The sequence below is a fragment of the Poecile atricapillus genome, chromosome 18 (genome assembly GCF_030490865.1).
Source record: "Poecile atricapillus isolate bPoeAtr1 chromosome 18, bPoeAtr1.hap1, whole genome shotgun sequence".
Taxonomy (NCBI): Eukaryota; Metazoa; Chordata; class Aves; order Passeriformes; family Paridae; genus Poecile; species Poecile atricapillus.
The window spans coordinates 5,617,826-5,645,677 of NC_081266.1; the positions used below are offsets into that span (position 1 = coordinate 5,617,826).

The 27,852-nt window shown below is 41.6% G+C and overlaps 1 protein-coding gene across 1 annotated transcript in view; it reads right to left on the reverse strand.

Moving 5' to 3' along the window:
* The window catches only part of CACNA1C (calcium voltage-gated channel subunit alpha1 C), a 465,827-nt gene that overhangs the window by 161,538 nt on the left and 276,437 nt on the right, over nucleotides 1-27,852 (reverse strand). The window contains exons 4-5 of the mRNA XM_058853070.1: nucleotides 26,482-26,621; nucleotides 19,494-19,633 (exon numbers count right to left, since the gene is read on the reverse strand). Coding sequence (XP_058709053.1) covers nucleotides 19,494-19,633; nucleotides 26,482-26,621 — 280 coding nt within the window. The remainder of the gene's footprint in view (nucleotides 1-19,493; nucleotides 19,634-26,481; nucleotides 26,622-27,852) is intronic.

Below are 27,852 nucleotides of genomic sequence, written 5' to 3' on the forward strand. Positions count from 1 at the left end.
TGGGACTGCCATTGCTCCACAGTCCTGATGGAACTCAGCAGAAGCAACCAAACGTGGCATCAGCTGCCTGGCCAGCAGCATCCCTCAGTGCCTGCTAGCAAGTACTGGCTGGATTCTAACATCCCTCAGATGTCAGAACACTTTTCCAGGTGTCTCCAGGCGGTTCAGTTATCTGCTATCAGTTATCTATCCAAAGGAGATGCTGCTCTCCAAAGGCAGCATGAAACATCCTGGCTTTCACAGAGACTCTTACACGAACTACATTACTGACAGCATCAAAACATCCTGCACAAGAATGGGCCACTCTGCTTGCTCAGCTGCCTCTGGGTGCTCTTCTTGATAAGCAATATCTCTGGGAAAAAAAAAAATATTGCAGTGCTTACATGAGGCAGTCAACCTTTTTCCTCTAAAATGCCTACATCTTTCAGTCTATTAATTCTAAATACGCACAGAAAATGAAGTGCAGAGAACAACAGCAGTGCTCCAGTTCTTTACATCAGCCAGGAATGTTACATTGTCCAGAAAATTAAAACAATGTCTCACCTTCTCCCAAATAAGGTACAAAAGTACCAGAAAGTTAAAAGACTACAGATGGCTGCAAACCTGGAAAAAAAAAAACACCCCACAAACTTTGCAGATTGAAATATTTGTTGCTTCAAGTAAATCTTTACAAAAGCAAATAAAGGCCTCCCTTTTCAGCGACTTTAGGAGTCTTGTTAATCCAAAGTGTAGCCAAGCTTATGAGGTTAAAAGTTCCAATACCAGTTTTTATGTAATTTACTTTTAATTATTATTATTAATTAATTTTAACATTCATTAAAGGTTATACCCAGTACTCTTGAGAAGGTACTGAGGACAGACAAAAAGATGAACAAAAAAGCTCTCTCATTTTAAAACCAGCTTCATTAACACCCACACCATGAAAGTGCTTCAGCCTACTGCAGATGTCCAGAGAAGAGAATATCTGCACAAAGCAACACCCTTTGTGTTAACAAAGCGGTGTTTGTGAAAAAGAAGGTTTGCACCATAAACTTGAGATGGTGTTTAGATGGTCGAGGGGAACATGTACCATCAGAAGATGCACAGGACCTTCAGCCAGCTTAATTAGAGAAAAGCTTCTTGAGGATAATAAGCCAGCTTTGAAGAGGACATGAGGTACTGAATGTTTTTAGCATGAATTGATGTGTGTGCAGTGCAGTTTCCCTTTAGGGCAGCCTGTTTTTAAATCCAGATGATTCCAGTAATTAGCAAACTTAAATACATTACCATCAAAGTATTCAGAGAGTTTCTGAAAGTTAAAAACCCACTGACTATGTGGCAGCTTTACAAATGCCCTCAGGAGATGTAGCGGATGCTGCTTGCAGAAAGGCAAGGGATCCATGCACATCACCAGGCTCCCCACATTGCTGGCAAGATTATTGCTGCAACACAGCTGCTGCCTGCAAATTGCTTTATTCTCTCAGGCAGCCGCTTGCAGCACAAAGAGCTGCTGCAAGGAATGGCACGAGGAACAGTGCCCAGACCCTCGGAAAACTCATTGTACTGGCAAGGGGGAGAGCAGGGAGAGAGGATCAGGAGGGATTGAAGGACGGGGGAAGAGCCATGGGTACGTGGAATGGAGTTACTTTTTTAATAAAAGCCTCACACGCTTCAAAACACATCAAATCTGTGTTCTGAAAGCCCAGAGGTGCAGCTGCATTCCTGATCAGAGTAAATCAAGGCGAGCCACCCCCTTATAAGCAGTCACAAAGATTTTTCTCACCAGTGGTGAGAATCCTGCACGCTTTTGTGGGCTCTTTCTCTGTGCAGGGGAAGAAAAGAGAGTTCAGCTCATAAAGGAATGATTTCTCTGTCCCAGCTCACGTATGCTCTCAATCTTTGCATGGTGCAATACACAGGCATCAGCCCACACAGGTGTTCACACCACTGAATATCTTTGGCATTTTTTTCTCCCTTGTGCAGGTAAGGCTTGCACTCCTAGCAATGAGCTGTGCAGCTGATAATCATAATTAAATCAGAGTGCCTGGTGACCTGATCAGACTGCAGAGCTGGCCTTTGGATTTAAAGGAGGTGATGCCAATAACTGCTTTCTACGGCAGAGCCAAGTTTTTACAGCGCTGTTTGCAGAGGCTGGCAATGTCAGCACTGGCCAACCATAAACACAGGGTCTTGAGCTTAAGTTCTGAGAAGGAAATATAAAAATAAAGGGGTTTGAAATATTTGGCATTCTAAAGCTGCTTATTTGTGGGCTAGACTCTCTCCAGACATCTGTTAAGGTGCAGCATCTGTCTTGAGGAGCTCAGTGCAGGCTGGACACAGAGAACTGCACAGGGATTAGGGAAAGTGCAACAAGAGAGATTGTTTGCACTTTTTCAGCCCACACTTTTCATCTGTTAATAATTGAAGATCTTAAACAACTCTTAGTATTTATTTTAAAAGCCCTTCAGTTTACCTTTAAAAAAATCCTCTTGGCTGTGTTCTGCTGGCTGACACTGATTCCATAAATGTTTCAGCAAGCAAAACACCACGTTAATGCCATTCCCTGGGCTCACAGAATTTAGCATTTATTTACACTGATAAAACGTTTTAAATATTTATTACATGGGAAAAACATTGCTTTTTATACCAGGTCAAGCCCTTTTTAGCCTCTAGAGGACTGCATTAACCCGAAAGTTTAGAATACAACTGGGAAGAAGAGGGACTATGGAAGAATGGAGGGAAAAAGCTTATACCAAGTAACATTGATCTTTCTCAAAGCTGTGGAAAATGGACTTTTAGAGCTGCTGCAGGTGTTTTAGAGCTGTTATTTGATGCTGTGTTTTCTTCTCAGGAAGATGATGAGAGGGGCTGGTCACTGTCTCATCGATTCAGGCCGTTATTGAATAATGCTCTTTATCTTTGAGCATGTAAGTGTCTGCACCTAAAGCAATGGGATTACCTACATATCCCCTTGTGTACTTACAAGCCTTTTTGGATTTCAACCAATGTTTAGCAAGATGGCACACGAAAAAGACCCAGCTGCTAAAATGCACTTGGCATTGTTGCTTTGTGGAACATATCCAAAGAAATTATTGGTAGATTTGCTAATACAAAATTCCTCTCGAGAAAGACATGCCTATAAAAAGTAAGACAGTTCTTAAAAACACCCAATTTGCCTTTTTTTTTTTTGCAAGACTGAACTTTCAGACCTGAAAAATCTTCTGAGGAACATTCTGCCAGTTTTTTTTCTCAAAATGGTAGTATCTCTTCTTTGTTGCACTGTGGTGTTCATAAATCCCCAATTAATTAATACATGAGTGCTAATTACCTCACATTTCCCTCCCCTTTTCCCTCAGGTTTCCTGCCATTTTTTCCCCCCTCACGTTTCCCGCCATTTTTTCCTCCCTCACGCTTCCCGCCATCTTTTTCCCCCTCACGCTTCCTGCCATTTTTTCCTTCTCTCTCTTTTTTTCCCCTTTTCCCCTCCATTTAAATACTTCAAATGTTGGAAAAAGGAGGATTTCCTCTGAATTTAAACCCTTAAAACCAAGGGAAAACATGAATTCCCTCAGAATTTAAGCCTTAAAATGATGAAAATGGGGGGATTTTCCCTTGACTCAAACCCATAAAATGGCATCAGAAAGGTTATCCCTTTCAATTTAAACTAGAAAACAACAATTCTTCAAATGATACCTTTAAATGATGGAAAAGGTTGGTTTTCCTTCAATTGCTACCCTTAAAACCACAGGTGAAGGGAGATCCCCTCCAATTTAAACATAGGCAATAATGGAAAATGACATTTTCCCTCAACTTAAACCACTTTTCCCTCAAACTCCTCTTTTTTCTGGGGTCACTGGGGCACACTAGGAAGGGACTGGGGGCACTGGGCAGGGGACTAGAGGCCCTGGGATGGGACTGGGAAGATGAAATAGAAAAGAGAAAGGAAAAGGATCTCCCCACACACCCAGACACTGCCCCACCTGCTCAGGGGTTCCACCCTCCCTCCTCATCCTCATCGTCATCCTCACTGACCACACCTGGGGCTGTCCCAATCCTCCTCATCCTCACTGACCCCACCTGGGGCTGTCCTGCCCCTCCTCATCCTCACTGACCACACCTGGGGCTGTCCCAATCCTCCTCATCCTCACTGACCCCACCTGGGGCTGTCCCAATCCTCCTCATCCTCACTGACCACACTTGGAGCTGTCCTGCCCCTCCTCATCCTCACTGACCACACCTGGGGCTGTCCCAATCCTCCTGATCCTCACTGACCACACCTGGGGCTGTCCTGTCCCTCCTCATCCTCACTGACCACACCTGGGGCTGTCCCAATCCTCCTGATCCTCACTGACCACACCTGGGGCTGCTTCACCCCCTCCTCATCCTCACTGACCCCACCTGGGGCTGTCCTGCCCCTCCTCATCCTCACTGACCACACCTGGGGCTGTCCTGCCCCTCCTCATCCTCACTGACCACACCTGGAGCTGTCCTGCCCCTCCTCATCCTCATTGACCACGCTTGGGGCTGCTTCACCCCCTCCTCATCCTCACTGACCACACCTGGGGCTGTCCCAATCCTCCTGATCCTCACTGACCACACCTGGGGCTGTCCTGCCCCTCCTCATCCTCACTGACCACACCTGGGCTGTGATTTCCCCCCTTCCCGAAGGCTGTTCTGCTCTCATCCTGGCCATCAGCCCGATGATTTATTTTATTTGGGAGGGCACTCAGCACTCAGCTGCTCTCTCTCAGCAGCCAAGGCACTTTCTGGAGCTCTTTGGACATCAGAAAAGCCGTGGCAATTATCAGGAGCCGGCAGATTTTGTCCGAGGGACGCTCCACGCGATGCTCAGCAGCACTTGGGTTTGGGCACCCAAACACTGCACATTTCAACCTGAGCCATCCCTTCAGCTGAGCCCATGGTCTGGGCTCACATTTCTGCCTGACACCTGCTCCAGATGTGGCTGAGCTCCGCAGGCAAAGCTGAAAATGTTCTTAAGATGTTGGTCTCAGAACTTACACTCAGGCCTTGCCAAGCACAGTTCTAGCTCACATTTTCCTGTGTCTTCAATTTTGGATCAAACTTGGTTTGCTGGACAGGGCAGTTTCCTGTTCTCATCACGTGAGCAGCCCAGATCTCCAGAGAAAGCATTTCCTGAGTCTACTCTTCCTCTTCTTCTTGAGGTTTTGCAGGGATACATTTTGCCTACACCACAGGCTTGCCTGAACCAGGAGTATGAGCACAGTCTCCTAGAAGTGACCTCCTAGAAGTGAGCAGGAATAAGAGGGAAAGGACAGGACCATCCCTCCTCTACCTTCCTACACACACAAAAATAAACATTTTCATCCTCAAACCAGTACCAGAGCTGTGGGAAGCAATTCTTTTCCTGCTAATGGAGTTCAGAAGAAAACTACTACTTTGTGCAAGCAAGGAGGAAATAGGGGAGGATTTGTGACTCAGCACAGGGCCTGAGTCAGATCACTTCTGGGAACCACTCTGAAGTGGTAGAGCTGATGCACCATCCCCAGCCAACGAGCAGAGTCTGCCCACAAATCACATTTATTTCTGACAATACACAGAGAGACTGCCACTATGGTTCTATTTCCAAAGCTCGAGCACTATGAGCAGTAATATTCCCCAAAGTGGATGTTTATCACTTAATAAATGTAGACATTGGCTAAGAAAATTGAAAAATATTAAATATTCATAAATATGAAAGGTTTTATAGCAATTTCAAAGGAAGCCTGGAAAACAACAGACAGTTTTAGCACAAAAAGGTCCACAGTTATGGCAAGATGTCTTAGATAAGTACATCTACAAAGATTTGTGAGAAAAAACATTGAAGACTTTCTTCACCAGTGTTGCCAAGGGAAATCATTTCACACGGTTCATTTAAGGACAGCTGTACAATAGCAGTTTGGGGAGGTAGTCTTTTTCTGTCTTGCTGGATTCTCAAAATATTAGTGGCAGATTGGTAGATAAAGTAAATTCTGTGGGTGTAGCCCAGAATTCTTGGGGCTGCAGATGTCATTTCTATTTCAAGAATAATAGGGAAGGTCTTGGAATAGTCAGGAAAGAAACAACACTAGACAGAAAACTAGTTAATTTGAAAATAGGAAAGAAAATTTTTAGGCTGCAGGGTGACTGTTTTGGAGTAGGCAATGCCATTTGAACATATACAGGCACTCTGAACATACACAAGCACTCTGAACATATACAAGCAGTCAATTCAAAACCACGTGCTGTAAAAAATAGAAAGTTTGGGCATCTGCCCACGATGTTCTCATTCCTGCATTTGTCTTCATTGACTCCTCAAACCAAAATAGTCACACGCAAGGAGATGCACACAAATGGGCGTGTGGACGTGAGCACAATTGTTCTGTGTTTGCCAAGTCTTGCAATACCACCCTTGCCTCATCCTTTGAGGCGAGAAAGGATCAGCAGAACAAAACCAAAAGCCACAGCTAAACCCAGCTCTTCTTTCTGGATCCTTTTCTCTTGGGAAGCAGTTCAGCTCGAGAACCCTCTGCCTGCCAGAGTGACCTAACTTAGGCACACAACACACCTTGGTGGCCACACAGCCCCAGCCTGAGGAAGATGCTTGGAGAAATAAATGTACACATGTCTTGGGACTCTCTGCTGGAAGAGACCTCTACTACCACCCATAGAAGCATCTTTCTCTCCTCCTGGGGGGCTTTAACTTTTTTTAGAAGCCTTTTGTTCAAAGTATGTAAATGTACTTTCTTATAAAGTTGCTTGATGACTAAAAAGACTTTCTTCATGTTTCCAGTTCCAACATATGAGGTAGCTCCTGCAAGTTCAGCCTTGCTCTCTAACCATTTGATTTTAGCTCAGTTCAGCTGAGGATGGGATCCAGGCAAGATCTTCAGACTTCAAATGTAAGAAAATCAAACCCCAGAATGGTGTGGTGTCCCTCCCATGCAGCTACCTGATTATAGAGGAAGAGCATGGAGAGAAAAGCAGCAACTAAGTGCCTACAGAAAATTCCACATTACAGAAAAAAAGGCCATCTTGAACAAAACCAAAATGAAGTTCAGTGAGAAAACCCCAAAGCTGTTTTGAACAAAGACCACAGTGTGCTGCCAAGTTGTCTTACACAGAGTGGGAAGGTTGAGGTCAGGTACTCTCTGCCAGACAGAGCCTTCTAAAGATGGATTAAAGTTAAGGCAGGTAAAGGGCCTTCAGGGGCCCTGGCAGTTCCTAGGCCAGCAAGGATCAGCTGTCACTATTTCCCAGGAAACAGATTTGATTTTCTGCTGACAGGATAATCATGGACTGAGAAAACCATTCATGGGGTCACTGTAAAGGTGTTATCTATCCTTAACCACTGTGAAGGATCACAGTTAGGAAGAATTTTTCTTAGCTCCTCTTCCTACAGAGTTATCCAAACCCAAAGACAGTCTGGCCCAAAGACTGCCCCAGTTCTCAGTGAAATGACCCATCACATTCCTATTTTTTAAATTTCGTCATGGGCAAGCACAGCTGTGACAAGGAATGATATTTACAGGGGGAAATTTTGGTCTAGTCCCATGCCACTGGGTTTTCAATCAGAAAATTTGTGCAGGAATATATCAACGTGCTGTACTGTCTTCAGTCTGGTCAGGTGAACATAAAAAGCAAAACCCCAGACAATAGTTAAACAAGCTCTGAAGTGAGGTAATGATGGAAAAGCCTTGTTTCAGGATGTCAAGTGTTGTCATAGGAAGCTCTGAAAAATGAAAACACATGTCCTAAGGAAACAGTTTTGCAAGCAAGGAACTTTTAAAACCTGGAAGCACTAAATCCTCATGGTAACAGAAATGGGCTCAAAGCAATTGGGTCTCAATCATCTGAGTGGAAGATTAATGACTTTTGGGTTAGAAACACATTTATAAAATTGTTAAAAGTTTTTACAGTTTATTGACAGAATTCCTCAGGTAAGTGGGCATTACTCTCCTTTCTGTATTATAAATAGTAAAGAGTATTTTATTTGTTTGATGTCCTTCTCCAGATGCTCTAACTCATCACAAGTGATGAACAGGTTTAGAAAAGGCAAAAGCTTAAAAGATAACAAATGTTAACAGGGATTCTGTAAATGTAGAAGTCCAGCCAGATATGATAAAATTACAGTTTTGTAGTACGTGGAGAAAAATATATTGATGAAAGAAATTGATCTTCTTGCAGGTTAAATGCTCCAGCAAATAACAAGTGGCTTACTGTGAGCCACACAAAGTTTGAACTTCTCATGATAGAAAAATTACAACAAAATATTGGATAAAGTCTAAAACTTTGTCTTTAGATGCAAAGAGTACAGCACTGTATATGACAAATAATAGGTTATATAACCCTGGAGAGGAAAATTCACCCAACCTCTCAGCTTGGGATATTGCTTAATGAGCTTAATAGATGGGACAGAGCTCTGGAGAGACACAGTGTGACACTTGCAAATCACTGTCATGGAAGGTTTCTAGGAGTGTTTTGAGAATCTAACAATAGAAAGCTACCTGATGAGGTAATTAAAGAACTGGTGATTTACTTGATCAGGTAATTAAAGAACATTAAATCACAATGTGTGATTGTTGCTGTATTATTGTCTTTATGAACATGCGGGATTTGTTTTCTCTTCTTAAACAGCTGAAAGAAAAAAGACATGACAAGAAAAATCTGACTCAGTTTCAGGGACAAAGAGTGGATTTAGGGACTTATCAACTCAGTGGCTAATCAGTCCCATCTCACAATACCTAAAACTCCAGCTTGCTTTCTTTTCCCACATTAGTAAGACTGCTGCTTTTGATTTTTATAAACCTGATTAGACTTAAAACTCTGCTTGCACACATCAGATAATAAAATGCTTTAGGGGAAAAATATGCTTTCTGACATAATAAGCAAAACGTTCTTTAGCTCACTAGGCAGCCCCAGTATGTTTGGACAGAAAAATTAATGGTTGCTGTTTTCACAGAGTTGTATTTGTCAGAAGAAAGAATGGTTCTTTATTGGTATTTACTTTCTTTGCAACTCTCTTTAGAACTTGCACAGTTCAAAGGCTTTTTGTACAGATCGTGTATGTGTTGGTAGAATGCACTGGAATTAAACATTTATTTATTTTTAATTTCCTTTTAGATATAATAAGCTGTCAAGGAGGAATCATAAGGCTCTCCTGCTGAAGTCTGAACAGCTACATTAAATTCTGAACAGATACAGAAATCTACAAATATAAATCTGAGAGGAATTTGACTTCCTCCAAAGTTTTAAAGTGAAATAATCTCAGCACTGGAATATGAAAAGCAAAAGGTGGGTTGAAGGCTGAGTTTAAATTTTCACCTATATTGTGAGGGGAAGGGTGAGACTCAGTGCTAAATTCTTTCATTGGGTGCTGTTTATATTAAAAACCAGGAGTGTTAGATTTAGAACAGGCCTTTGTAAACCCTGTGTGTATTCATACCTGAATGTATTGGTTTGACTTCTGACCAAGACATCAAACCTGATTAAAAGGAACTTTATCCTTGGGTAATTTTCAATACAAATAAAAAAACAATGTACAGCAACAACCTACAAGAAAATGCCAAATGCAAAAATGTCCTGAACAACTTATTGCAGGAAAATAAAACCCCAACAAATCACCAGACCCAACAACCAATGCAAAAAAAGGAGAGAAATGTCAGATAGGCTGCTATCTTAATGTGTGAGCAATAATAGAAAATAACTGCCCCCAACAGATTATACTTCTAAGATGTAGAGCATTTAATATGCCCCAGTTCTCACGCCACTGCCTTATCCCTCTGCAAGGATGGTGTGTGGTTGAAAGATGAGATGCTTGAAGAAAGTTTAGAGAGGATGTTTTGTAATCCTGTAAAGCAATTGAATTTCTATAGCCATTTCCACTGCTAAAGAAAACAACATTTAGTAAGGCCTATGGAAAGAAGTGACAAAAATAGAATTTTTATAATTTCTTCTATTTCTTCTATCCCGTGAGCTGCATTCTGTCAAAAATGCTTCTGATGCAAAACTGTTGAGCAGCTTTAGCAGTACAGAAATTGAAAAAAAAGATTCTTTGCAGAGGGTTAGCAGATGTTTTCTGAATTGTGATTGATGTGGCAGGGCAAAACAGCAGAAGATAATCTAAAACTGAAAAAATAAGAAGCATATCTACTCAAACAACTCATAAAAAATAGTTGCAACAAAGGGCAAAACACATATGGGATAGGTTATTGTTACATGTGTTAAACAGGAATTGGATTTGCTTCTGGAAAAAAAGGAGATTAAGAAAGATGTCTGATCTCCTTCCCTTTTTCCCTGGCACAAAGAAAACTTAGATAAAATGTTAAGAGACTGGGCAGGTTTGGTGGGCTGCCATTTCCACACTTCCCCATGATCAGAACAGCAAATTATTTGTTCCATCAGTGAACACCTTAAGCATTGAAAAGTTTGCCAGTTGTTCATACCTGCCAGTGGTATGAACTATATTCTCATCTAGCACAGTAATAGCAAGCAGACATAACTAAGAAGGCAGTACCTAATTTCAGAGAAATCTGCATTAAAGAAAAGAGGGAGGCTCTCCCATTGATTTATGTAGATATTGAAACTTAAAAATATTATTTCCTCGTTTTTGCCAACACTTAATTCATGCTTTGGTTTTTTTCCCTACTACAGCACTTGTACAAGATGCAATATTATTATAAATCTAGATCATCATTGGGAAAAAAAAAAAAGAGAAGAATTTTTGGCAGGTTTAAAATGCATTCCCTGGTTGAGAACACTGTCTGACTGGCCTGCTGCTCTGTGCTTTGCTGATATTTTGATAATGCTTTGTGAAAATCACAAGGACCACAGGCATTCCAACAAGGCTTTTGGAAGGCTTGGACAAACAGAAGTAACAGAAATGATGCCAGAGCTGTGGAAAATCCATGTACCATCTTGTGTACTGAGCAAAACCCCCAAACTCTCCTGTGTCCCACTTCTGGGTTGACTGCTGCCCAGGGTGTGTGCCAGTCACATCCTTGGGACAGGATGAGAAAGAGAATGTTAACAAGTCCCATCAGGGCAGCAACACTTTAACAGGCACACAGTTATTCCAGAGAAAACCAACTCCAAATCATTGCTTACAAGATCTTAAATTAATAAGCAACGCAAAACCCAGCCAAGTGAAATCAAAGTGTGCAATGACATTTGTTGTAAGCTTGGGACGACACCTGATGCAGTAGAGGTGTCATCTGGGAGAGAACATAAGACAAACCCAAAGCAGATCATGCCCTTACTACTTTGATGTGGAACAGGCAAACCTTCCCTCCCCAGCGTGGTGACAGCAGCAGCCAGCAATTGCAAGTGAGCAACTGGGAGCCCAACGTGTTCCTGTTGGTAGCAGCTAGCCACAATCTGTACAGATACAATGCAAACTGTTCTGAGGAGACAGCAGATGGCATTCTTAGAATTTTAGATGCTTCAGGACGAGCATCTTGGTGGCATGAGCTCCCTCTGAGACCTGTGCCCTACATCATGCAGTCTGAATGAGAACTCTGGGTATTACCTGAAGAATGAAAAAAAAAGGGACTAGAAATGTCTGATCCATCCAGAGCCCTTCTGGAAATTCTCTTACTAAGCCAGGAGAGATTTTTTTTACTGTTTCCCTGTCTGCTCTTTGATGTCAGCGTGGGGTTTGTTTTCTTCATTTGGAAGGGACTGCCTACACCCTGATGTGGTCTCATATTATGATAGTGGGATTTTTTCTGTTGTGAAGGCATGCTGAATAATCATGCCAGCATCCACAGTAACTGGTAGGATAAAGGCTGAGACAGCTATTGGGTAGATTTGTAGTCAGTGTTATTTTTAAAAGAGCTACATAGACAAGATCAAATAAATATTTCCCTGTTTTATTTGCATTCTTTAAATATGAGAGAAATCTTTGTGAGAGCAACATCGTGCCTCTGTGAGTAATTTCCTTAGCAAGAGAAACCCCTCTTTGCTAATGCCACACAGAGTTAGCTTCTTCTGCCATAAATGACATCATTCTGCAGGCTGTACCTCTCAGGGAAGCATGCTTTAGGTCCTGATTGTATAATCCCTACTCACAGGAATGATCCTTACCTAAAGGAGAGGCTGTGCTGGAATTAAATTACTCCTGTGAGTAACTGTGACCTAAGTAAATAAGGGACTTGCAAGCATGTGTAGAGTTAGCAGTTAACTATGGAGAAACAAGCCTAATGAGGACATTTAGTTCAGACTGTTCCATCCTTTTAATCCACTCCCTCCCCATTTGTAATGAAATCAGAACAAATTGGCCACTTGAGATTAAAAGCAGCGAGGCAAGGACATGGGAAAGGTGGTGCTACTTGTCCTCTCACAGCACTGTGTGTGCTGGAGAGATGGCACAGAGAGTTGAGAAGTCTTGCTCAAGAGTGAAGAAGAGCTTCAGGGATCTGACTGAGAGCACGTTTGCTGCAGCTTGTGGACCTCAAGAGAAAAGGAAGGAACTGGGCCTGGTAAAAACTGACATTATTTAATGTAACAATTGCAAAATTTAAGGCAGAACTAATATTTGGAAGCCAAATTTTGCCTAAATGTATACAAAGTAATTCCCTATGTTGTCAAGGACCTTAATCTCCTAGGTTTTTAAACTGCCAGGTATATTGTTTGCTCCTTAATCATTTTACTGCATTCTTTAGTTCCTACACACAAACCTTTCACACTTGGGGAGCTCTGATCAGGCCACTTCTCCTTTCTCCTCCCACAACCTTCCTCTGGTGTACAGGTCATAGCATAACCTCAGGAGGGCAAATTCAAGTCCCTTGCTCCACCAGTGGCAGTGAATAAATGCAAATCACGTGCAAGACACACCTGCCAACTGTACTTTGCTAGAAGCATAAACATTTTGAAGGAAAGTGGATTTCCTTACTGCCAGTTAGCATTTCCTTAAGACTTAATACCTGCTGTTCAACATATAGAAACAGCCAATGGCTCAACATTTCTTTGCCATATTCCAAAAACACATGGTTATCGAGAGATGTCATTTTGGATTCCTTGTATTCTCTGTGTTTGTTACCTCAATTACATTATTTCCTCAACTCTACGACGCAACGTTAATTTTCTTTCACAGAACAGAAAATAATGTGAAATTACAGTTGAAAAGTTTGATTGGTCACTGGGAAAAAAAAAAAAAAAAGAAAAAAAAGAGAAAGAATCCCAAATGCAAACCAGATAATTGCATTGAACATGCTTTGTTTCAACAGCTGCAAAATGGAATGATTGCAGTGGGTTGATCTGTGCTGTCTCAGTGGCTGGGAAGGAGGAGGGCAATCCCAGGCCACACAGTCAGGTGGCTGGGGTGGACTAGGGTGAATGTTATCACTGGACACTGAGATACAGAGAGAGAGAGCTGATAACAGGATGCTCGAGGTCCTGTCCCCACCCTCCAGCAAAGTGGTTTGGCAAACCTGAGCTGGAACCATACTATGGATGACAACAGTGTATTTTCCCTGGGAAAGAACATTTGAGGGTGGTTAAACATCACCATTTTCATCTCCGTGCTTTACACAGTCCAGGCAGAATGGAAGGCTCCAGAGGAAGAGTGCCTGCAGCAGGAACTGGGCTCTCTGCCTGGTGCTTGATCCCTCCTTCTGGCCCATCCTTCTATACACACCAAATAGAGGGACCCTGAGGATGTTTCAACTACAACCAAGTTCAATTTTGGCTTCCAGAATAATTCAGGTGTACAAAGATTACGCAAGAGACAAAAAGTTGAATGTGTTCCCCCTTGGTTAAGTATGCTGCAGGTAAATCAGGTGTAGTTGAAGACAAATCTCTGCTATAATATCAGTTTCTAGCTCACAGCATTAAGAGCTCTTCTTATGGGCAACAAGCATCAAACACCCATTGTATTACCAATCACTCAATAGCAAATTCCTAGTCCTGGAATCAAAAATGAGATAGAGCAGATGCTTAATCTGACATTAGAAAGATGACCATGGTGGTTCTGACATGTCTCTGCTATCTTAAACTCTGCAAGTTACTCCATATTTTGCTACAAATGCCCCCCCTATTTTTCTTTCAGGGGAAGGTGTCACTGAATTATGAGCCCATACAGACAGATTTCCCCTTTGATTTCAAATTATTAGATTAGAACATATCCCTTGAAAAGGGGGAGAAAAAAATATTGCTGGTCTTAATGTAAAGAATACTCATTATTGAAAATACAGACTATAACCTCAATATCTTGTAAGCATTTGAAAGGTTTTGATCTTACCTCTCCACAAAACCTGATTGTAATTTAACACATATTATGTATTACATAAACACCTAGACAGGAAAAAATCCCATCCTATCACACCTGTGATTTCCTTGTTCCATGGTCACCTACATGCAATAATTATGGCAAATTAACAATAAAGACAACTGGGTGACTTTGCCAGCCCAGCATCTCTCAAATAAGCAAAACCTTTCCTCAGGCATTACTCTCCCCACAGAGCCCTCAGGGTGTGTTCTACTTCTCATCTTCATCTCTGTATGTGGTGAATGTAGCATCAAATGTATAGACCTGGATGGCTCAAATCCATCAGGACATTGCAAGGAAAGGAAGGATACTTTCCTACCAAAGAAATATTCTGATTAATGCCAGAGAGTTTGGGATAAGGATACAAGATGAGTGTGGCAATCAGAAAACACTGCAATAAACATGGGGTAGAGAACACTGCTGAGACTGAGAAAGCATTATACATTTTAATAGAGCATTTCAGGGCAGATTACTAATTGCAACGAGACAGACCAAAACCTAAAAATGTCTAAATTTTTCATCCACCTTGTCTGAAGGTGCCAAATTTTCTCATAAACTCAGAGTAATCATGGACTTAAACATAAACATCATTTTGAAAATGTATATGTTCTAGTAAATTATTTAAATACACGTAAAGGTAGTCACCTCTAGGCATTCTCACATGAAAACTTTGCTTTTATTTAATTTTGACTGAAAAATTCACTCTGCCAGGACATTGCATTGTCATGGGGAGGGTTTGGCTTGGGTCCTGCTCTTGCCTTCTCTTTCCCTGTTACACAACTGCTGCATTTCCAGCAGACCATGTAAGTACTGGTGCTACAGAGGTACCTACACTGCCTTTGAGAAACTCTCCTGCTGCAAGACTCCAGTGAAGCTTGAACACATCACAGGCTTAGCTTTCTGTGGTTTTAAAATAAATAATAAAAAAAAAAAAATTAAAGAGACATTATGGCAATGTTAAAGAGACATTTTTGTTCCAGGGGAACAGTTAAGTTTCCTCTCTAGCTTCATCAAGAGTAGCAGGGCCTTCTGCCCACATAAATCTGTGTTGTCAGCAGCGGATCTCGTTCAAAACACAAATGGGGAGCACAGCAGCTACTCAAATTATATGACTTCCAAATTGTCTAGAAGAGCTTATCAATTAAGCCTGGCAAATATCAGATAGACAATAACCACTGGCAAAAATGCAGTTACATTAAGAGGAAGTATAACATAAAGAGAATGAGCAGAATGTATAAGGTGGTATAATTGAGCAGCAGGAATAAAGGTGATAGAAATGGAATTTAATAAGTTAAAAGGGCATGAGCTAGCATGCGTAGGAGTAACTCATTGCCCTTTCCAATAGTCAGGAGTGATTTTCTGTTTTAATTGGATCATGTTTCTTCATTGCCCAATCGGATGCTTCTTTTTGCCCTCCTGAAGCACAAAATGTTTAAAACAAGTTTTAAAAGATGTAATAACATAAAGCCAGGAGAGAAGAGTAATCAACAGAAAACCCTTAGCACAAAAGGGCTGACTTGATTCTGTCCCTAGAAAGCTTTACAATGCCTTAAGCTCCTGACAAAGGAGACACTGGGTAAGTTTCCAAGACACTAAAGTGATTAAGTTTTGGTAGACATGCTGATTTTGCACTTGTCTACTTATGTCCATCGAGGGAATTGTTTTCCTTCTCTCTCCTTCCTCAAACCATTATATTGATCTTAATGCCACACATTCAGACAGGTGCTCTCAGGCACGTGTGAAGTTTTCCTCACAAGGAGACTGCTTTGGTACTCCAGCAGTGAAGTTCTTTCACTCAAAATAAAGTGTGCAGGGCAAGAACTGTGTTAATATGACAGCTACAGAACAGTTGAACTGTGAAATCTGGCCTGAGTATCGATAATATCAAGTGCTTAGATCTCATTTTCAAAAGTGGCTTTACAAAAATGAAACCTAGATCATCCATGTGCTTTGCAAAATAATCACCATTCATCTACACATTAATGCCAGGCTAGAAGGACCGAGTGTGCACCATTTTTCCAGAAGTATTAGGACTTAAAAAAAAGTGGTGGGGGAAAAAAAGTTTGCTTAATTAGCTGAGAAACTCTATTTTGTACGCAAAGCAACTGCCAGCACTGGGAGGATAGCTGTGGGAAGTATCAAATCTACTGTTCTGCCAGACACCTCACACAGTCATCATAAGAACTGTACCTCTGTCCCGGTTTAGGGCAAATTTGGGAGAGAACCTCCAAATGAGTTGACTCCAAAAGTCACCCCAGGACAACATCTCACTCAAAAAAAAAAATGATTTTCTAGAAAAAAGGCAAACTAGTTAAAAAAAAAAAAAAATTAACTTACAAAAAACCCCTCAAATCAAACCAAGTTTATCCCTACAGGATTTCTTGGAAATGTGTAAATACTTAACACTGTTTTTTAAATTTTTACTGGGAACCCAGAAACTTTGAATTCAATGCCTTTGAATTCTTCTCCCATGATGGGACAGTTGCTTTTTGTGACATGGATAAAAAAATGTCTCTTATCTTTTGAACAAAATGTCTATTTTCTTCCTTATGACAAGTGGTCTTGTGAATGTCCATATAACCACAAAGCATAAAAGTGTCATCTGTTCTCTTAAAGATTATAAAATATTGATGTGCCCACAACCGTCATCCAGATGTGGTCTTCAGGCTTTGTTGAATTCATGATCTCAAAGCCTTTTGATTTTAGGAGGCACTGAAGTAATTTGGGGCCTTGGACAGTTTGATCCTAACAAAGATTGTCAAAGGTACCTTTTTGCTTGTCTGCCCGTGGGTGAACCAGCTCTGCTTGCACATGAGCCACTCATTGCACTGGACAGTCCCCCATCCCTTGGTTGAGACATTTACTATCAAGAGACCAAGTCCCAGGAATTTAGCATTCATGAGACTTGGAAAAAACGGGTTTTGAGCCCTTAACATCCTCTATCCATCTATCTGAAGCTGCAGGATTATCATGCTGACCTAAATGTCTAGCACTGGTAGCCAACGGGAGACATAAATAATTAGAAGCCACTTCTGGAAGTGTTAAATCTTGAACTTTTGTTTCCAGCTCTCGATCTGCAAAATGCAGACACCAGTGATTTACTTCAGAGGGCAATTAATATGTCTTTCCCCCAGCTCAAATCAAACTTATGTGGAAGCTCTCTATATGCTGAGACAGGTCTTTAAATGCATGAACCTGAATACAAAACATGTCCCTCATAAATTGGATTATTTCCTATGGATTGAGCCAGAGAGAAAAAAAAAACACATAAACTCCCTGTGACTCAGAAAAAATTATTCCATGCTGCAAGCCAATCTCTCCACCTCAGACAAACTATTTCCCAAGACCAATCCTAATGAGTTTAAGATTGGCATGAAAAAAATTCACCATGTGCTTCACAAATTTGTTTTGCAGGAATCATTGTGCTTTACACACTTTTTTTCCCCAAATAGTGGTGGTTAGATGTGGACCTCAAGCCAAGCAGCAGATGTTGGAATTTCCATGCAGAAGGTGGCTGCCAGTGACCCAGAGGATCCCCTCTTACTAAAGAGATGCTGCTTCCATAGAGTCTGTTAAATGAGGAGGAATTGCAGCATTTGTTACATTTATGTATTTTTAGGACAATTCTCTGCAGGTTTTTTCCTTCCAAGGGAAAAGTCTTCTGCATTTTGGAAGGGCAAGGAAGCAAAAATCATTTCTTTATAGATGTCAAAGCACTGAGAGGGCAATGTTGGTAACTCACCCACTGGTGTTTATGATGCCTCAGGGACAGAACTTGAATGGGACCTGAGACTTGACTTCTAAACCTCTGCACTAAACTTATGTAAGAATGTAATCCTGTAACGTGCTATTTATGGTTGGCTTAGGCAATCTTGTCTAAAAGGCCTCATGAGAAAAGTTGAGCTCTAATACATATGGATGTGGTAACATCTATTCTAGGATAATCAACAGGCATTTGTACAATTAAAAAATGCCCAGTCAAGATTGAGACTGCATTAGCTACAGATCTCAGTAGGCTTTTTAAAGCCACGCTGGCCCCCAAGAAGCTTGGTTTAACAAATGTAACCCTAGCCAGAACCAGAAAGATTGACAGAGGGTATCTGTCAGGTGAAGTTGATGTTTGCTTGCTTCCCACTGCACTATGATTTTGTTGTCTAGACCAAGTGTTTGTTAGTCTGCACCAGGCTCCCTGGCTCAGTTCTGGTACAAATGAAGTACTCCTTGATGAGAAAACTCACAAATGGGCTGTTAGATAGTCTATGTTGGGACTGAGATCATGTTTGTGTATGGATGTGAGCTGTGTTCAAGCCTGTGTCAGAATAGCTGATGTCACAGAGTTTATGGCAGCTCAAGGCTTTTGCATCACTAAGGTTAGAAGTACTTTAAGATACCAGTCTAGCCAGATCCTCAAATAAAAATAAACAAAGTGTTCCCTACAGCTATTCTGGAGAAGATTAACTCCTTTTCTGCTCACTACTTCTCTCCTTGCTATAATTGTGTGAACCAGTGACAGTTTTCAACCACCTCTCTCTCCAGAAGGTAAAGAGGTTCCATCCATAACAAACTCTCAAGCCAAATGATATCATTTTCCCACTTTGTCACCTCCATATTCCACCTCCACAATGGAACTACCAGACTTAGTTACTCATAGCTTCATCATAAACAACAAAATGCATGAAAGACTATCAAAGACTGCTTGAAGACTTTCTCAGAGGCATTACTAATAATTTAAGTAAATCAGACTAACAGAGAATGTGAGTGTGTCATTGCCCTGTATTCTGTTGTTTCTAAATTGTTCCCAGTTCTCTTGATCTGAACATCACATGCAAACAAAATGCAATTTTAATGAAAAAGTTCCTCTCCCTCCAAGATCAACACACATGACCATACAGGACGCCCATCAAAGTCAAGAATTTATAATATCAAAACTTCAGCAGGATCTCACAGTCATTTAAAGGACTTTATGCTTGCAATCACAAAAATCCTGGATCTTCCCCTTTCATTATTTAAAAAGGTTGCCCAATCAGACTGACATACCATGAGACCTCCATTCCTTTTCATCTCTGCTTTGGTCACCCACTGATTAATATCACGTTTATCACAAACACATACATTCGAAATGAGTCTTCCCACACACACACCAAAAAAATAAGCTGTATCATGCTCTGTCTTCAAAATTGTTGCAAAAATTACCCCCTGCCCCATGCCACACCACAGACACAGCTGAAAGGAAAGCAGTGGCATTACTTACTAGGAACTCCAGACACCAGCCGTAGTGGACGTAATACTCGGAAAGCCCGCAGTGCTTTAACATCAAATCCGGCACCTTTTCCTCCTATCGAATTCCCCCCATCTGCTTTGGTTGCTTGTTCTAAAATTGCACTAAAAAGCCTGCAAAAAGAAAGAGGAAACAATCTGTGGGCAGACAGCAAGGCTTGGGCTAAACAGAAACAGGGATCATCACCGTCATACCACCCAAGCTATCTCACAGACCTGTGAAGGGTGTCACACCTCTCTCTCTCTCTCGAAATTCACATGTGCTGGAGGAGAGACAGACTCTCCCCGTATTCAACAGCCTATTGGTGATGTCTACACCCTTTGCAAAGTGCTTGTTTCTGGAGCAGACACAAAGGTGAGAAAAAGCTCCTCCTTCACGCTCCCCCATGGCTCCCTGCAGCCAGCCACGGGCTACCGACGCTTTGCTGGCTTTATTAACCAACCATCCACCTTGGGGGAGAAAATCACCACCCTTAATTAAGGAGATCATTAATTATCTGTCACCCGTTTTACAAGGAGTTAAGGTTCACCAGTGGTGCTGCAGGGAGAACTTGGTGTCAACTGGAGGACCTTTCAAGGGGCAAGCTTTCAGATAAAGGAGTGTGTGATCACACTGTGATTGTGGATTGGTTTGTAAATCCCCTGATGCACTGGCTAACGAGAGGGCAAAACTGTAGGAGTCTTATTATTACAATGTTTAATTATACCAGCCTTAATGTTTTATCTTGTCTAGTAGGAGTAGACACTTTAAGGAGAAGTTGTCTCACTCAGAATGCATTTAAAAAGGCAGAACAAGAAAGAAAAGGCAATGTTCTTCTGTGAAAAACCTGAAGGCTCACCCTATCTGTTAATAAGAACTTGATTTAATAAATTAGCTTTCAGGAAGCAGCTTCCATTTTTCTGGTAAAACATTAGTACACTTGGGGGAGGACAGGTTCCTCATGAATTTGCTAATGATATTGCTTTCAGCCTTGAAATCCTCAGCTTGAACCCAGCCAGATTCAGTAGAGGTTAAAAGCTGTTCCAGCCTAAATGGACGTTTGGCTGTCTGTAAATAAGGCTTTCCTGGGAGTGGCAGAGCCCCCTTGGCCCGTGGGGTGGCAGAGAGGTACCAAAGACAGCTTGAAAGAAACTTCCTGGTGTGAGAGAAGCGGTCCAGGTGGAGAGGCCTGGATACAGCAATGGTTTCTCTCAGATTTTGCAGTCTGTGGTGCCCCTGTTGGGATCTCACCCAGACTCCATCTGGAATATTCCACAGAGAGCCCCCAGACCTTGGGTCAAGAGGCTGAGCTGGCTGATGGCTTAGCAAGGAGCTCCAACACCTGCAGCCTGCAGCCAAATCTTACTGACATGGGCACAAACACAGGGAGCTTGCCCTGGATATTAAAATGAAGATTCATTTACTGAAACATCGAAATCAACAGATTCCCCCAGTGCTAAATCCACAAACAAACGTGGATTAGGGGACTGCAAACACAAAATTCCTTTCTTAAGCAGGTTTTTGTGTTTCATTTTTTAAAAAAAATCATATTGAGAGTCTTATAAAACTTGTGAGCTGTGACTGAGGAACTCCTAACTGGATCTATTCAAAGCCTGAACTTCAAGCACCGCAGAAAGATTTAACAACTAGGTAACGAGCATGGGAAAAAACTGTGTGTGAGGAGGTTGGATGCTGAGTTTGTAGGTGTTGCAGAAGCAGGATGCAGAGAAGACAAAAAAAGAGCCTATGAGAAATACTGCATTGACTACAGATATCACAGAGAGAGACAAAGGAGGGTTGATGGAGAGAAGGTGAATTACTGGAATGTATGTTTTTCTTGAGCTGTGTACACAAATTATACAGTTGCAATTATCTGCTGGTCTTCATAATAGAAACGCTGTAGGTCAAATTTGGCCTAATGTATTTTCAGTAAGCTTCTGATTAAGCTCTAGCAATGTGCTCTGTTTCACATTAAAACATTTCTGTCTTTCTCGTCCACAGAATTCCCATAATAGGTGATGAGTGACGTACCTATACAACAGCCCCTGTCCCCTGGGATCCTCTTAAAGGAAAAACAATTTACTGCTAAAAGGCTTCTAATACTGTCTTTCTGCTCCAAGACCAGGAATCTCAAGGAACTCTGATCAGAAATTGTGCAAAACTGAAGCTCCATTTCCCTGCTCCCCATTTTCACTGGCCCCATGTTTTCCCACAGAGCAGCACTGGGCACCAAGGCTGTTTCTGCTGCCTCTTGTACAGTGAGCAGACCAGACTGCTCTAGAACTCTGCTGCCCAAGCAATGTCCTAAATTAGTTGAGGAGGAGCAGAAACACAACCAGGAGGGCAGTTCACTCCTCTGGAGACAGATCCTGCCTTCCCAGACTAGTGCAGCTCCACTGCAGGCTAGGTTGTCTTATTTTTGTGCTCCAGCAGTGGTGTGCTAAATGTGCTCTTTTGAGGTACCCACAATCATCTGCTTCTGCACTTCAGGAATAATTTGCAATAATTCCTGCTGCTCCTCATTTAAAAACCTACATTTAAACTTGAATTGCATTACTCCTGCTAATCCTGCTTTAATGCATTTACTCCATGCTTAGTATCTCCTCTGTAATAATCCTGCTTTTTATTAATGCATTACAGCTTCTTATTTCTCTCATTTATTTCACTCTCTTCCCCTTTTGTACTGGGGCCTAGACTGTGCCCAGTGTGGCCTGCTGAATCTCTACTCCACTTTTCAAATTTATAGTACTTCTTCTCAGTTCTTCTTCTTTGTCCTCACCACCTCCCTCATGGGCAGACATCTATGATGAACAGCTACTTAATTAATACTCTTAGTTTTTGCAGCCAATTGTTTTCAGAGACTAAAACAGCTGGATGGATGCTAAACTACTGATACAAAAGATGAGGCCAGAGCCCTCCTCTCTTATATTTATATGGAAAATTCTGCTCTTTGATGAAAACCTTTTGGGAAAGTTTTTGGGAAAGCAAGGTGCAGTTCTTTATCACTAGTGAGTTAGCATGCTCCTAGCACAGGGTGAGAGAACTCTGTGCTGACAGAGAAATGAGAGTTTGGGTGGTACAAAAAAGGGAAAAGGGCTAATCTCTTGTGGCCACTGAAAATCTCACCATTAAACCCTCCCTCCTCCAAAAAACAGGCATCAACCTTATTTCCTTCCACCTAACTACTTTCTGCCAGCCTAAATTCATGCCCCATTTTCATTTGGATGTCATACTTCCCACTGATGAAGCACAGCTAACATCACTTTGATTTCCGAATCTCACTTGTGACATGACTACACCTTAACTAAATTCATCTGACAAACATGAGCTATAAGAGCAGAAAACCAAATTTTTATCACAGGTATGTATGGACATGCTCCATGCTTTGTTTGGGGTTTTGTACATTTACCTGTGAGGTAAGAACCCAGCTTCATTGGGTTTTTTTTTCCTTGTATTTTTCTATTTCCCTTTTGACATTTGATATATCAAAAGGGTTTTCACTTTGCTAGATGACCCCAACAGCAGCATGATAAGGCTGTAACCTGCTTTTCATCTCTTCCTCTGTGGGGAGTACACCATGATTTTTATAGCATAAAAGAAGAATGTGTCAAGGGCCTCCAAAATATAGGAAGAAAACACAGGGCTTGGCATTTCTACGGCAAAAAATCAGCAGAAAAACATGGCTGAAAGAATCCTCTTAGGTATAAAAAAAAGAGTAAAACACAAAGGTTTTTTTCACAGTGTTTTACAGTTCACCTGTGATTTGTGAGTGTGAAAATGTTTGGATCTGCTCTCTAGAATCTCCCCACAGGTCTTCAAAAAGACATAAACTGTGACCACATTTTCCAGCCTGCTCTGACTTCAGGTCTCATCCAAATATCTTCACTGCTTACCTTTCCAAGTAAGACTGTAATACTGCCTTTCAAATTACAACACTTTCTTTTCTGGCATTAGTTACAGGTCCTTGGAGAATGGCTGTGCTTGGCAAACCACAGCCCTGCCAGGAAAGACAGATATTCTTCCATCACAACATTGTCAAGCTGGTCTCCCCTCAGGAAAAATTTCCTAATATTAAGGGACATCTCTGTGGAATCTGAAGGTTTCAGTGTTTTCCTAAAGAGGAACAGCAAAAATGAGGGAAGTGGGAGACAATTTGCCTAACCATTAGTGTTTGTGGGTGGGGTCTCATTGAGCAGCTTAGGGCTCTGGTCTCTACTATTAATTAATAATGTTTTTGATATTAATGTTTTGATATCAGTTTTCTGACTGATACCCTCACACAGACGTTCTTCAAAGCAGCTGTAGCAAGGTCAGAGACTGTTTAAGGAGAAACCAAATTCAAGCTCTAAAAGACATAGCTGATAAATAAGCAGGTCTCCCACACTGCAAGAATGATAAGCTGCTACAACCCTATGGTCTAAAATGCATTTTTCGCCAGAAAAACTGAGCTGTGTTCAGTGCTTCCCTCTGCCGCTGTTGCCAATTCCTTGTTAGAACCACTGCCTCTAAAATCCCTGTGGATACCAGGGGACCTCTCTTCAGAGGGCAGGGGAAAGTATGCAGTAAAAAAACATTTTTTTACAGGAAATGTGACTCCCCTCTAAAATTTATACCTCCACATGTCCATTTTCCTCTTACTCTACTGAGTACTTCATTTTAAGGTAAAGGAAGCCAGATGTGCTATTCTCTATTGAAGTTATATGTGGTGGAGTGAGTATAGGTGGATTTGAAAGATCTAAAACCTGGTTTTTTTTGGAAGAAGTGTTTCCCACCTAGCCTGTGTATTGTAGAAAGGGCAGTCATCACTGAAAATGAAGATGGTTGGTAAGGCAGAGCAAGCACAAATAATTACCACAGTTTTTTGCCCCACACACCAAAAAAATCTTTCTGCCCTCTTCCCCAGCCGTGTTCAAATCACTCATCTTTCTCCAATAACCCCATTGATAGGCAGGAAAAGGAGCCACAAGGAAATGTTTTTATCAGCACTTTCTTTCTTCCTCCTTCCTCTCTCTTCAAAATTTATTTTAAACCTTTTCCATGGGGCTTCCTTCCTGGCAAAATATTCAAATACGCCAAAGTTTAAACAGAATGTCACTGAGGGATTTCAGACAGCCCCTAGGAAAAGAAGACAGGGCAGGGGAGGAACGGATGCCACCAAGAAGATTTTGCAGAGGGGCTGTGGTGAGGAAAAGCAGCGCACCAGCCTGGGCTGCGGTTCTGTGCAAGTGAGTTTAAACAGATAAACATCAAAGGAACCCATCTGGCCTTGAAGTGGAATCTGTCACTTGAGATTGTTACTATTTAACAGAGACCTTGGGGTCTTGGCCATGTTTATTATACTCATGTAATCCTTCCCCAGTTCCATTTTTTTGTTCCCCATCTAGTGACTAAGAGCTGCTGGAGGCAAAAGCAGATAGAAGAGCTGAGAGCTGCAGCTTCTGTCATTGGCAAGGGAATTAATTTCAGCCTGAATATCATCTTGCTGATTAACTGCCCTAGTAGGAAAATTGAAAAGGATTGTACTTAAACTAGATATAATGCTGCTCTGTTATTTCTGGAGTCCTGCTCTCTCACATCCAATGGAAAAAGAGGAGGTGATGTTTCCTCTCTTTAAAATGCCTCCTTCTCATAAAAACGAAAAGGCAATAATCACATTCACAGGAGTTTTGTTCTTCAATTTTTCAGCTTAGGCAGCAACTTCTTCACAGGTGAGGAATCTGCCTTCAAAGGCAGAACCAGCGATGGAATTGGACATCAGTACCAGGGGAGGGGGATTTTCCAGTGTTCAGGTACTGATATGATATGGGGTCCTCTGTCAGTGGGCAGGAAAAAAGGAGAAGCACAATGGGTAAGGAGAAGCTTTGTGCCCACATGGAGGCAGAGAGGTCTTGAGACTAAGAGCAGGTTTCATCCTGTTCTCCCTCCCCACCACTGGGAATTCTCCTTCCACCCACTCTTATCCATGGTGATGGGAGGTGGGAGGTATTGGGAAGCACACGGCAGTTTGCTGATTAAATATTTTGGGGCCACCACAAAAATGCTCAGGAAGGTGGATTGGTTTGGGGCAGAAGCTGTGAGGGGGTTTTGATGACTAGGAGTGTCCCTTTTGATGCTTTCCCTAGGAGCTGATGCAGGGTTTCCTTGGCAAGGAGGTGAAAAGACTACAAGTTTTTGTGGGCGATGAAACTCTCTAACAATGGAGTGGTGGGAGGATGGGACAAATTATTCAGGCAAAGAAATACTTGTTCCCTTTGTATTCAGAGGCAGTTTATCCTTCACCTCTTACCTTCAACAACCACAATTTCAATTCCTTGCTTATCCTTAGGTAGAAAAAGCAGAAGGTGTATTATTTTGCTTTTATTCAAATAAATTAAATGCCAAACTTGAAAAACACGGAGAGGAATAAGAGAATTAGAAAGGTTGCAGCTCAAAGTGGCAATTCGATCTACAATAGTAAAACTAGTCGTTAAAAAGGTTAAAAGATTAAAAGGGTCAAAATTAAAAGTGTTGAAATCACCAGCTGAGCAGTGCAATTGAACCGAAGAACTTATTTTTGTTTGTAAGTAGGAAAACCTGGGATTTAAATTTTTCTTCCATCTTTCAGAATGAGAAACATCAGCAAAAGTTCACAAGATGGCAGAATTTATCTGTCATCAAACTTTTAATCTTAATTAAGGGATTACCTAGATATTATTTCTTAATATTCATACAGATTGGATAAAAATGGATTTTCTTGCAGTTAAGCACATTTGGAAAGTTGATTTTATCCAACTGGTTTGGACTGCTTTCTCTTTTTACCCCTGGTTCCCACAGGGCAGTTTAATTTTCCTGTCTTGCAAGCCATTCAAACAAAGGAACAGGATGGACAACAAGGACTGATGTCACCCATATGTAATAAAGCATTTTCCCACCCTCATGCTCCCAAAGGCTGCCAGTATCCCCACGTGGACAGAGCCTTGGAAAACAAACTGTTGGTACTCACCCTACTACCACAATTATAAAATCTAGTAAATTCCAGCCATTGCGGAGGTAAGCGTTGGGGTGAAAGAGAAGTCCGTATGCTATTACTTTTAAAAATGCTTCCACTGTAAAAATTATGAGAAAGAGATATTCCACTCGTTCCTGGGGAAGACAAGAGAATAAGAGAGACACTGGTTAGTGTGAGTGACAATTCACAGGTCAGGATGTTTGCTTTGGCCCGAGTCCACCCCTCCAGCTCATAATCTGAATTTGATCCTCACACGGGGCACCACTTGTTGTTTGATGAGGATTTTTGACCACTACTTTTTGGTGCTGGTGGTTTTTGTCTCCTTCAGGGCTGTGTTCCCTGGGATACTCCCTCAAAAGGGAGTTTTTCTAATCTCAGTTCTGTTTCAGAAAGGATTCTCCAAAGGCTCGTTAGCTTCTTGTTTCTCGTGTTTATTAATATATTATCAAAAGACTTGGCAGGTCTTCCCCAGACCTTTCTGCTCAAGTTCAACTCACCATAGCTTTGGTTCACTTTGGCTCAAAAGGCACAAAATGGCCCCAAAATACACAGTTCTTTTATCTTTATACTCATTTTTACCCAATTAACAATAGACATGTAAATTATTTTTCTTAATGACCCAATGACCCAACACCTGTGTCCTGCACTGTGGCATTCTCCATCCAATCACTCATTACTACCCAAAAACCTCTAGAAGAAGAAAATGAAGAAGAAAGAAGGAAAAGAGACAACACCCTAAATCCTCCATCTTGTCTTCTTTTTTCTAAACTAGTTTAACTTTTTCACCCAGTGACTCTAGAAAACTCTCTAATTGACACTCATTCTTTTAGCTTTTCCATCTAAATTCAACAGTTGTTTTCACATAATACCATGAAAACATGCCCATAAATTTCATGTTATATGAAATTCAGTGTTCTCCTGGATGTCAGAGCCAGGTATCAGAGATGAGGGCACACACTCTATGTCTCAGACTCCAACAACTGATTGCCACCAGGGTTCTCCTGCTCTCAGCTTGCTGCCCACAGGGCTTTGCTCCTCAGCCTTGCATGGCCTGCAGTCACTCCAAAAGTAAGAGTGCCAGGAAATTTTAGCTAGAATCTGAAATTCTCTGCCCTTGCCTTGGCAGGGACTGACCCCCCAAACAGGCTTGTGCAAAGCAGGAGGGGAGAGGCACTCCCCAACCCTCAGGGCAAATATTCTCAAGTGCCAAGGATGAGCTGCATCCAGTCCTTTTCTGCCTCTGGAGAGGAAACGCTGCTGCGCGCAATACTGCGGAGAGAGATGGGGAAAATCAAGAGGAGCCCACCTGAGACTGATGGTTATGTCAAACTGAGCCTTCTTTGGGATTCCCTTTTCTGTTGCTGG